This window comes from Phaethon aethereus (genome assembly GCF_964289735.1).
Source record: "Phaethon aethereus genome assembly, chromosome: 2".
Lineage (NCBI taxonomy): Eukaryota > Metazoa > Chordata > Aves > Phaethontiformes > Phaethontidae > Phaethon > Phaethon aethereus.
This window is the reverse complement of record NC_138582.1, coordinates 130,831,584-130,843,749: the sequence shown is the minus strand read 5'-3', so window position 1 is coordinate 130,843,749 and position 12,166 is coordinate 130,831,584. Positions and strand designations below refer to the sequence as shown.

General features: G+C 38.3%; 1 protein-coding gene across 1 annotated transcript in view; it reads left to right on the top strand.

Moving 5' to 3' along the window:
- Nucleotides 1-12,166, top strand: part of KCNH8 (potassium voltage-gated channel subfamily H member 8) — a gene marked incomplete at both ends in the record, with an annotated part of 203,538 nt that overhangs the window by 147,061 nt on the left and 44,311 nt on the right. Inside the window, 3 exons of the mRNA XM_082015386.1 lie at nt 1,949-2,146; nt 8,479-8,678; nt 10,626-10,875. Of these exons, the coding sequence (XP_081871512.1) occupies nt 1,949-2,146; nt 8,479-8,678; nt 10,626-10,875 (648 nt within the window). The remainder of the gene's footprint in view (nt 1-1,948; nt 2,147-8,478; nt 8,679-10,625; nt 10,876-12,166) is intronic.

The window sequence follows — 12,166 nt, the reverse complement described above, 5'->3', positions numbered from 1 at the left end:
AATGAACATGAAATTCATTAAGATAATAAAAGGCAGAAAAATGGGAATACAGAGGCCAAGAATCAGTGGCTTTTAGAACACTCCCAGGAAAAAGATGTTCTTATAAGAGGCATTATTGCAGTATTCACACATCAGTTACAGTTATTTAAAATTACTGATTTAATTTCTTTCAATTTTGTAGTTCTTCATATGACTAGAGTACTTTCAAAACTGGATATTGAAATTTATGATTGTATTTCTTTACATTAGCTTTACATAAATTTTTAAAAGTCTGTCTACTCTCTGCCAGGGACTTTCTGAGTTTTTTACTCTTTATGCTTTAATGTTTGGGGTTACATCCCCTAGCATGAGCACAGGAATGAAAACCGCTGTCCAAAGAGACTTGTTATTCTTGGGGAAATGTAATCTCAGAAAAAACGTAGTGCACAGAGAGAGGACCGCTATCAGTTCAGCTAGGCTTTTTTTTTTTTTTTACTTTTGCCTTTCTTTCGTTTTAAATAAAGAGGAACCACAAATATAAAATAACCTCATGTGATTAAAACTTCCTGCCAAGGCAAAAATCAAGGAGATCTTCCTATGCTTTCTTGTCTATTGGCAAGGTAAGCCAGCTCACTCAGTACTGCCATCTAATGACAATGAAGAGTGCTTTCATCTAGCTTTTGATCTGGCCTGCATCGAGTGGGTCGGTAGGGTCATGGCTAGACCTTGTGCTGTCATTACCCAGCTCTTCTGCTTAACTTTCTCTGTAGGAGAGCATGCAAGAGAGTATGGAGCTGAGGATGGTAGCAGCCATGGCTCAACAAGTCTGCTGTAGGTGGTAAATTCTTACAGACTTTTTCCCCAACTTAATTGGAAGTGCTGGGGCAGGTACTTTAAATCTGTCCCCTACTTTTGCAAATATTCTGTACAAGGGGATTTCCCCCAGTTCATACTTTGGATTCATCCAAAACAAAGAAAAGGATGCTGACTAAAGGGGAAGAAGATTAAGCTCCAGGAAGTGACTCAGCCTGTCAGGTCTCCGCTTAAAACAGGGGGACCCCCAACCAATTTTTCTAAAATGAAACTCTGCAATATTGTGGTTTGGTGGTTCTCCCTGAATATCCAGGAAAGATTCCCACTCTCCCAAGCAACTGCTTAATGGGCAAAACTGGGCACACAAATTGATCTTTTATTTTTTTTTTCTATCTTGATTTTTGTAAAGCATTGTGTTTATGCAATTCATTCAGGTTATTTGTTTTCCTTTTCCAAAAGAGGAATAGCATACTTTTTCCTGGTTTGTGGCTTTGGGGTTTTTGTGTGTTTGTTGGGCTTTTTTAAAATATCTGAGGCTGTAGCTAATTCTACTTCCTCTAGCATACATAGACTTATTTAGCAAAATTAAAGGAAAGATTAAATGAACAATTTAGAGAATACTTACTGAAGCGCCTTTTGAAAATTAATTCTGGTTTGTAAGTTATGTTTAGTCATCTGAATCTTTTCTACTGTAAAATGAAGCATGTAAAAAGCTCTGAATGGTTAATTATTTTTATACAAATTTAGACTTAGAATCTCAAAATCTTTCCAAGCATTAATTAATGGATAGAATCAAATTGTTGTTGCATTCTTGCTGCAGTGTTATTAGGTGATGATTTTTTTATTTTCAGTGCTTTAATGGATTTTGTGAATTATCTAATTAGACCTGCAATATGCAATTCAAAAACACTTGATTTCCATAGAGAAACACAGTTCTTATCATAAATAATCATGCATAAAAATAAATACTCCAGAGACAAAATCCTTTATGTGCTGTTTAAATTCCTGTAGTTTAATGTTCTTTTTATTCTTGGAATTGTGTGAAGAATGCAGTGTCTTCTAAATATTTTTTTTTTAAATTATTTTGTTTTGCAGAATCTGTAGTTTTCATGGTGTCAGTGTTCCTTAATATCTCTTTTTATGCTTTGTTTTTCAGGTTGGCTTCATGAGCTAGGAAAACGTATTGAGTCTCCTTACTATGAGAATAATACACTAGGAGGCCCATCAATCAGAAGTGCCTATATAGCTGCCCTATATTTCACCCTCAGCAGCCTCACCAGTGTTGGGTTTGGAAACGTTTCAGCCAATACTGATGCTGAAAAGATCTTCTCCATTTGCACAATGCTGATTGGGGGTAGGTACAAATGCTAAGCAACACGTAAAACATTTTGGAGGTGCAGGAACAAGTAAAATAAGAGCTGAAATTTTGCTCTTTCTTTAAAAAAAAACACAGCAGAAAGCTTAATTTAAAATGGCAAAAGTTGGAAATAACTTTGTTGGTTTTACACTAGATAAACTCCCTTAAGCAGACATATTTCTAATGTTTTTATCACTTATGGCAACAAAAGACAATCATCACCCAGTAAAATGCAAGCTCACGTTATTGTCATCGAGTGTGGCCCAGCCATGTGCCAGGGGTGCGCCTGCACTTTGTTTACGTGCCAGGCACTTTTCCAATCAGCCAAGTACTAGGTGCATGTTAAGCTCCAATTCAGTCCCAACAACAGCCCTGGGGATGATGGCAAGGGGAGGTGGGCAGCCCACCAGTACATCTGGCTCTGAGCTGGTGCGTATCCACATCTGAAGGGCCAGCCCAAAGAGAAGGCAACAGAGACGGGACAGAGCCAGGAGGACTGTCTGGTGAGTCGTAGGTGACTCTACCATAAATAAAAAGCAGTTTAATTATCACTAAGTAAGTTTTACCACATCACTGCTCCAGATTAGAATCAAAATACAATGTTTTGGTCATGTTTGGAGCTCTTAATAGTACTTTTATTTATGTTAATTGCCTAGTCGTACTGTTGGTGAAAGCCATGTACTCATTTATGGTCACCTTTCTGCTGAGGCACCGGGGCCCAATCAGTGAGTTGGTGGCATCTGCAGAACTTGGTAAGCCCAGGACAGTTGAAAAAGTTCCTGCAGCTCTCTCTTTATCTTCATCTTCCTCCCCCAAAAAATTATCTGTGCTATTTCATAGTGTGTACATCATACAACTCAAAGATATCACAGTGGGTGTGAAAGATAAAAGCAAATCACTGCTAGAGTACTGGCCCCCTCTTTTTTTTTTTTTCTGCTTGCCTAATTGTTCTGGAAATACTAGTAGGTATTTCTCCAGGGATAGTCAGTAAGGCGTTGGTTGTCAGCTTTGAAGCACAAATTTTCCTTGCCAAAATAAATTGGCAATTTGACACTTGAAAGCCAGGGAACATGATGAATGACCTGTAAACTATATATCTGCAGCATCAAGTGGTATAAAAAGTGCTCAATGAATTATTGTCATTTTTCCTAGTCCTGAAATGAGTGACAATAATATAATGGGTCATCCAAGTATTACGAAAATTTGATTTTGACAATGTCACAAAAACACAAGCAGCTCATTAATTGCTTTTGCTGGTAGCATAAAATACAATGTGGTCTCTGTGCTTTGGGGCTTTCACTACATAAAAGTTGTTGGAATGAAGGAAGGAATTTTTCATTTCTACCAAGAAATCAAGAGAAATCCTGTGTAAGGCAATGATGAATATTTAATTCACTTTGATATGTCAGAGCTTTCACAAAATTAATAAAATAGAATATAAAAGCATCCTATACTTTTATAATAGTCCAATTATAGCAATTTCTTTTTCATTTCTTATATTATTCAGCGGTGGAACTAATATGCTCATGCACTGAATAAATTGTGAAGAACTAGTCGACTGAATGTAGTAAAAGGGAACTGAAAACTGAAACGTAAAGTTATTCATAGGCAAGCAGGTAGAAGAATGACTGGGAGGGTCCAGTGAACAAGCTACATCTAGGTAAGAAAGCAGAGCAGGCTGATTTGCAGATATTTTCTTGAGGAATTGTATTTTAGATGCTATTAAAGAAAATCAGCAGAGCAAGGAAACTTCAAGAAGAAGTTAGCATTACACAGCACAGACTGGTTAGCACGCCTCAGAAAACTGTATTAAGAACAGAGTACTACTTGATATACTCTAGGGCATAATACATTTTAATTTCTTAAAACAGGTTTTGATGTATAGCTTTGGCTGATACTTAATTTTAAAATTCCCTAGTAGAAAGCGATGTCTTGATAAAAATAAATGTTACAGTTTTTAGACCAAGCCAGTAGTTTATGAAATTTCAGGTGCAATGAATAGCATGATTTAGTTTATCAGTAGTTTGTACCTCTTTAATGTGTGTCACTGCAAATTGAAAGAATAAACTGAATTTACTGCAACCTTAAAGAAAGTTACAGCCAAAAAAAAAAAATTGTTAACAGATAAATAACTTATAATATTCTTGTTTGATTTTTACCTGTTACTTGGTATTAATTTTTGTTTTGCATGAATTTAAAATTACAATTTAAGACAAGTAATATGGTAAAGATAACATCTTATTCTACACAGTGTTTCTTCTTAAAGTTGGAAAGAAAAGTTACTTATATTTCAGCAGAATTACAGAACCACAGAATCATTAAGGTCGGAAAAGATCTTTAAGATCATCAAGTCCAGCCATCAACTCAGCACCACCATGCCCACTAAACCATGTCCTGAAGCACCACATCTACACTTTTTTTGAAGACTCCACCACCCCCCTGGGCAGCCTGTTCCAATGCTTGACCACTCTCTCAGTAAAGAAATTCTTCCTAATATCCAAACTAACCTCCCCTGGTGCAACTTGAGGCCATTTCCTCTTGTTCTATCACTAGTTACTTGGGAGAAGAGACCAACACCCACCTCATTACAACCCCATTTCAGGTAGTTGTAGAGAGCGATAAGGTCTGCCCTCAGCCTCCTCTTCTCCAGACTGAACAACCCCAGTTCCCTCAGCCGCTCCTCATAAGACTGGATCTCAGACCAGTCTTACAAATTGTTTATTGAAAAAATATTAAACAGCTTGTTTATTACTCTTAAGGCACATCTATCTTTCTGGTGCTTGAAAGAAAGCAGACAGACCCCTCACCAGCTTTGTTACCCTTCTTTGGACACACTTGAGCACGTCAACATCCTTCTTGTAGTGAGGGGCCCAAAACTGAACACGTTATTTGAGGTGGAGCCTCACCAGTGCCGAGTACAGGGGCACGATCACTATCCTACTCCTGCTGGCCACACTATTGCTGATACAGGCCAGGACGTTGTTGGCCTTCTTGGCCACCTGCACACACTGCCGGCTCATACTCAGCCGGCTGTCAACCAGCACCCCCAGGTCCTTTTCTGCTGGGCAGCTCTCCAGCCACTCCTCCCCAAGCCTGTAGCATTGCATGGGGTTCTTGTGACACAAGTGCAGGACCCACAACTTGGCCTTATTAAACCTCATACAATTGACCTCGGCCCATCGATCCAGTCTGTCCAGATCCCTCTGCAGAACATTGCTGCCCTCCAGCAGATCAACACTCCTAGTCAACTTGGTATTGTCTGCAAACTTACTGAGGGAGCACTCGATCCCCTCATCCAGATCATCGATAAAGTTATTAAAGAAGACCGGCCCCAGAACCAAGCCCTGGGGAACACCGCTTGTGACCAGCCGCCAACTGAATTTAACTCTGTTCACCACAACTCTCTGGGCTTGGCCATCCAGCCAGTTCTTTACCCAGCAAAGAGTACACATGTATAAGCCACAAGCTACCAGTTTCTCCAGGAGAATACTGTGGGCGATAGTGTCAGAGACTTTCCTAAAGTCCAGGTAGACAACATCCACTGCTTTTCCCTCATCCACTAGATGTGTCACCTGGTCATAGAAGGAGATCAGGTTGGTCAAGCAGGACCTGCCTTTCATGAACCCATGCTGGCTGGGTCTGATCCCTTGGTTGTCCTGCACATGCCCAGTGAGTGCCCTCAAGACGAACCTCTCCATAATCTTCCCTGGTGCCGAGGTCAGGCTAACAGGCCTGTATTTCCCTGGATCCTCCTTCCGGCCCTTCTTGTAGATGGGCATCACATTGGCAAGCCTCCAGTCTTCTGGGACCTCCCCTGTTAACCAGGACTGCTGATAAATGATGGAGAGTGGCTTGGCAAGCTCCTCTGCCAGCTCTCTCAGTACTCTCGGGTGGATCCCATCAGGCCCCATAGACTTGTGTGTGTCCAGGTGGTGTAGCAGGTCCTTAACTTTTTCCTGCTGGATTATGGGGAGTTTATTCTGCTCTCCATCCCTGTCTTCAAGCTCAGGGAGCTGAATCCCCTGAGGATACTTGGTCTGGTTATTAAAGACTGAGGCAAAGAAGGCGTTAAGTACCTCAGCCTTTTCCTCATCCTTGGTGACAAGGTACCCCCTTGCATCCAATAAGGGATGGAGATTCTCCTTGCCTCTCTTTTTGTTGTTAATCTATTTGGAAAAACTTTTTTTGTTGTTGCTTATGACCGTGGATACGCAGCATCTGTAAAATATGAACCAGATCTCTCCTCCTGCAAATGACCATACCATGTGTTGTCTTGTATTTTCCATGTTCTTTGAGCAAAGAATGTACAGTTTTATATTTATAAATGGAGGCCCATTCTGGTAGCTGCAGTCTTTTCTGGGATAGCCGTGTTCCTCTGTTCCCTAAGTAACAAAAAAATAATTTATAATATCCATTAGAATCAAGGCCACTTTATGAAATATGTTTCCTAGAAGTTTTAACTTGTCCTGCTTGGTTTTAAAGAACGGATTAATAGATTTCTTACAGAAAGTAGGGTGATTCTCTGATTATTTGATAATCTAATGCCTATCACAGCCAGGAGTAGCTTGTCATCATCAGTAGAAGTTGTTTTCCAATATATATATATGCAAATACAGATTCTCCCATCATCATCATAATAATAATAATAAAATTCTTGATGATATCTGTGCCTATAATAACATCACGCAGATCTCTACACTGTCTGGTTCCTAACCTTGGAGCCTGTTGGGAGACTTACAATAACACATGTGATTTTTACATATGCATTCATACACCACCTAATGTTTTATCGCTCTCCTCTTTTTAAAGTGATTATCACATCCTTAAAGGAGCTACACCATCTCTTTAGCCTATTTAGCTGTCTGGTTGAATAGTTTCAGCCCTAGGTGCCATATTTCTATTATAATATTCTGTATCTAGCATTACACCAGTCCCCCACATTTTGTTGCTCAAGCTTCTGACATTAGAGACTTAGTAATTCACTGTGCTACCAGCAACAATACCTAGCTGATCCAGCTGATTCTTCTTAGAAACAAATTTCCAATTATGCATACTTTTTCTTTCTAATATTCATATCTGATCATTCTGTGCTTTCTCTGTTTTTCTGCACTCCACAATAAAAACATAGGCATTGTTACTAGCTCCTTTGTGTTTTACTCAGCCTGTAAAAATTTTCAACACACCAGACCAAAGAATTTTCTGTGTTTCTACCTGGTAAAAGCATTATTAATCACCAAAATGCATCCTTTCCTGCTCCTCTTTCCCCTCGTCTCTCCTCCGTCACACTGGATATCTGTAAATTGCCATACAAGGTCAACTTCTTGTTTGTTTTGTTTATAAATCCATTCCTTTGCCACTCTGAGGAGTCTGTCTGCTTTCTTTCAAGCACCAGAAAGATAGATGTGCCTTAAGAGTAATAAACAAGCTGTTTAATATTTTTTCAATAAACAATTTGTAAATGTGTATATTATATACCTCAGATCAATACCACATGACAAACAATCTAGCAGTGATTTTTCCCACCGATAATCAGCAAGTACATTTCTGCACAGACAAACCCAGACAACCTGTATCTGTAAGCATTTCTTCAATTTTGCTTCTGGTCTTTTTATTCCCAAGCCAGTCTCTAATTGCAGACAAACTCCAGGATGTTAGAACTTTCTGATAAACAATTTCACACCATATTTGACCTTCTCAAGCAACATAAGAAATCAGATTGTCAGTTTGAATGTTTCGGGATTTTTTAACCTGAATTTCTGCTTTACAATGTTTTTTTTTCTGTGGGTTGTTTTGGGGGTTTTTTTAATATGTTGTTCCACAGAATATGGTACATCTCTAATGTTGTTCGTAATCTCATTCCACTACACACAGTCCCCATTAGTAAATGATTTTATTTGTATGAGTTCTCTGAAATCTATTACATTCTAAGTAGTTGCTAACTGACCGTTTGAGTCTAGTTTTCATTCTGATCAATATTTTCTCATGATTTCCTGAGCATTCCTGCCTACATGTGTTCATCTGTTTTCCTTTTTTCTTAGACTATAAACTTAATTTGGCTTCGGCATTCTTTTACTTGGTACCCTGCCTAGATAGCAGCAGATGTGGTTCTACCCTGTCACAGGACTGTGACTGCTAGTGACACAAAAAAATGGAAATTAATAATAATATGAATACTACTGTATATTGCTCATGGAGTCTTATATTCAAAAACTTTACTATATCTATCAAGCTGGAAACTGTTTTTCAGTGAAGATCCTGTTTATTTTCTATGTTACATTTTAATGATCAACAAATCACTCCACGTTGCACATAATATCTCTCCTCCCTAGCTCTGATGCATGCCTTGGTGTTTGGCAATGTGACTGCCATTATTCAAAGGATGTACTCCAGATGGTCCCTTTATCACACAAGAACCAAGGATCTGAAGGACTTTATACGAGTCCATCACCTGCCACAGCAGCTAAAGCAAAGGATGCTTGAATATTTCCAAACCACGTGGTCTGTCAATAATGGAATTGATTCCAATGAGGTAAATAAATGAGGGAGGTTTTGTGTTTGATGGTTTTGACTATTGACTTAGAGTCAGGGAAGGGGCGTAATTCTCCATTTGTGATGCTGTGTTTTGAGTGAAGTTACTTATAAAAAAGAACATGCCTAAAACAAAGCTAGGTTATCCCAGGAAGAGGGTATGCTATTGAAAAATCTGGTTTAGAACATCATCTCATATATTCAAAATTCAAATTCCTCCATAATGCTGAAATGCTGAAGAGGTATTCACCGCAGTAAGCACTTTTGCCTTTCACTAATCATAAAATCTATTTTTTTAAAGGAGGGACTTCTTTCCTCCTTCATTTTTTTATCCTTTGCAATCCTGTAAACAAGTCATTTGGCTTGAATTTTTATGTTATTGATTTCCCTATATTTTAAACATTGCAGAATGTACCATGAGAGTAAAATCAAAGGACGGATTTCTGGTCATGACTTTGATTGCCTGTTTTAAATTACTTACCCAGGTTATGTATTACTATACTCCAGGCAAACTAATGACTTGTCTCTGCTGGACTGTTATTTGAATGAATCATTTCCTTAAGATTTTTTGTTATATATGTCATTACAAAACTCAGTGGCCTCTAAAGATGATGTGGAAATAAGCAGAAAGATTTGGGTTTGAGAACATTCTTTTCCTGATAAATTCTTTTTGTGGCGTGTACTGCACAAAGACTGGGATTTTCAACAGCATCCTTGCCACAGAAGGAGCCTAGTAAGATTTACAAACATACAAAACCACTTAGATGTCAAAGCTTTCCTGGATTTGGTTAAGGATCACCTTCAGTGTCTGTACCTTCCATACTCTTAGTCGCACTGAAAGTGAGTGACGGCTGTACTACAACAGCAGCCTCTGGAGAGACTATCAATGTTTCATGATTTACCTCCCATCCACGAACTGCCTTGTGTAAGCTCACTTGGTCAAGAATTGGCTCATTGCATTGCTCAGATGCCAGATCCCTGCAAACTACAGAGAAAACTATGCTTGTGGGCTTGTAGTTCGCATGGTCCAGCGCTCTGCCCATAGGCAGGTAGTGTACTTTGCATCAACAGGACAGACACTTGAAACCACTTAAACTTTTTTTTTAAAGCTCCACCTGAAATTTTTTTTATGATTGGAGCAGTTATATGTCATTATCAGAAGACTGCCACTGAGCAGAAAGATGTTTCTCTCAATTTTGCCATCTTGCAGCAGATCTTCTGTAAAACACAGATAGATACCATTATGTTGGCCAGGCTACATTGGGAATTTACCCAAAATTAAGACAAAGGAAAAGTAGAAAGACCTCATGATCTTTTAGTTCCCATAAGTCCTTTCACTGAGCATGCACCCTGTCTCCATTCCTTTCACAACTCTTCTTCAGTGTCCAATTGCATCATTTAAAAAAGAACAACAACAAAAAACCCCTTAGAGTTTTACTACATAGAGGTTTTTTGAGTTATTCCTCTTCCGGTGGTTTTACCATAGAAGAAGCAATATAGCCTATTGATGAATTTTATACAAACATTTTAAGGAAAATCTAAACTAAGTTCATTTTCGCTCTGTTTTCAGTATATATGCCACTGTGTACAGTGGTATATACCTGAAGAGCTTACCATGTTCTAACATCTGAGAAGAACTTGGACCAGGTTGAAGTGTGAATTAGAGGGAATTCCTACACACAGTGCTGTTGACTTTTTTTTCTTGTTTTTGTATAAAGGCAAACTTTTATTCATGTTTTTCCTGGAATTTATCAGTGTTTGTCAGCATGAAGATTTATTAAGACATATCACATATGTCTTATCAAAGGGATAAGAAAAATCAAAGAGAAATCTCTTCATCAGTACAACATGTGCAGCATCACTAAACTACATTACTTTTGCAAAAGAGGAAACAAATTATTTTACACTTTTTCTCTTCTTTGCTCCTTTTTATCTCTTTTCTGGACAGCTTTTAAAAGACTTTCCGGACGAGCTGCGTTCAGACATCACCATGCACTTGAACAAGGAGATTTTGCAGCTCTCCCTTTTTGAGTGTGCAAGCCGTGGTTGCCTCAGGTCTCTGTCTCTGCATATCAAAACCTCCTTCTGTGCTCCTGGGGAATACCTCCTCCGGCAGGGAGATGCCCTGCAAGCAATCTACTTTGTTTGCTCAGGTTCCATGGAAGTCCTGAAGGACAGCACAGTGCTGGCGATTCTCGGTATGCTCATAATCATACTTCAAAGAGAAAAAATGGTCCTCCAATGTAAGAGGACCTTCACTACTCACTAATGGCTTAACGTGTCCTAGTAGTCTGATGAGAAAGAATTCATTCCATTTTAATGGAACTCTAATGGTACTCTATGGATATCCCTATATTTTTTTTAGTTTAAACATCCTTATTTTTTGCTCTAAGGAGCTTTCAACTGCTAGAGTGTTAGCTGTGCAATATTTCACTTGTATCCTGATACACTGATTCTCTCTCCTTTGCATGTAAGGAGGTACTTGCTATCTTTTGGTACAAATTTCTGCTTTCAACTAAATTTGATGACAGTATTGACACCTGAAAGGATGTTGGTTATTAGTTCCTAAATCTTTCATGAAAATTAGTGGCCACGCAGTGCTCCCACTAATGCTCCCAAATGAAAGAAAGCAATGTGAGCCTACTCTCATTTTTTGATGCATACATATGAACACCCCTGGGCAGGACAGCCATGTTGTGAAAAACAAGCATTGTTGGCTCTGCTCCCCAAAGAGTTACTTCCTCAAGCTAATTGATGCTGCCAGCAGTCATCTGAGTATATTAGAACAGAGAAAGGCCAGAAGTTCTGTTCTAATAAATTTTGTTTAGTTGTTTGCTAGATGACTGCTTTGACTTATCTAGGGTTAAGCACTCCCATCTGTAAATTTCAGTGATTGGCCTCAATCTAATGTCTACTAAAGAGATTCCCTTTATCTTCAGCTAAAGGATGATTAGACTTGTCTGAGTTAATGTTTATAACGTGTTTTGTTGAAGTAAAATATAAAATCTTACTCTAAATGTGAAGATTTATTTTATTATTTTAATACCTCTTTAGATTTAAACATATTCTTCTTGATAATAACTTTTAATATTCTTATAAAGCAGAGTTAAAAAGAACATTTCCTGTTTTGCTTTCCTTCCTTTTTTGTGGGATTTTGCTAGACTGTTGATAATGCAAGCTTCTGGTCTTCTATAATTGAATTTCCTTTATTTTACTAACATGCATTTGATTGGTCTTTTTTAGAAAAAGAAATGTGATACACATCCTATTTGTTTAATAACTCTTTAATTCTATTAGATTGACAGTCAACATCATCACTCATTTGTAATGAGGAATTTTTAGAAGGCCTCAATTTTATTGGATCACATAGAGCAAAGCTATAAAATACGGCTTAGAAAAAACATAAGCTTAAATACAACAAAAGGTCAAGAGCTGCCCCTATTGGAACCATGATTTCATGAATGATTCAATTTCCAGGCACTTCTGAAA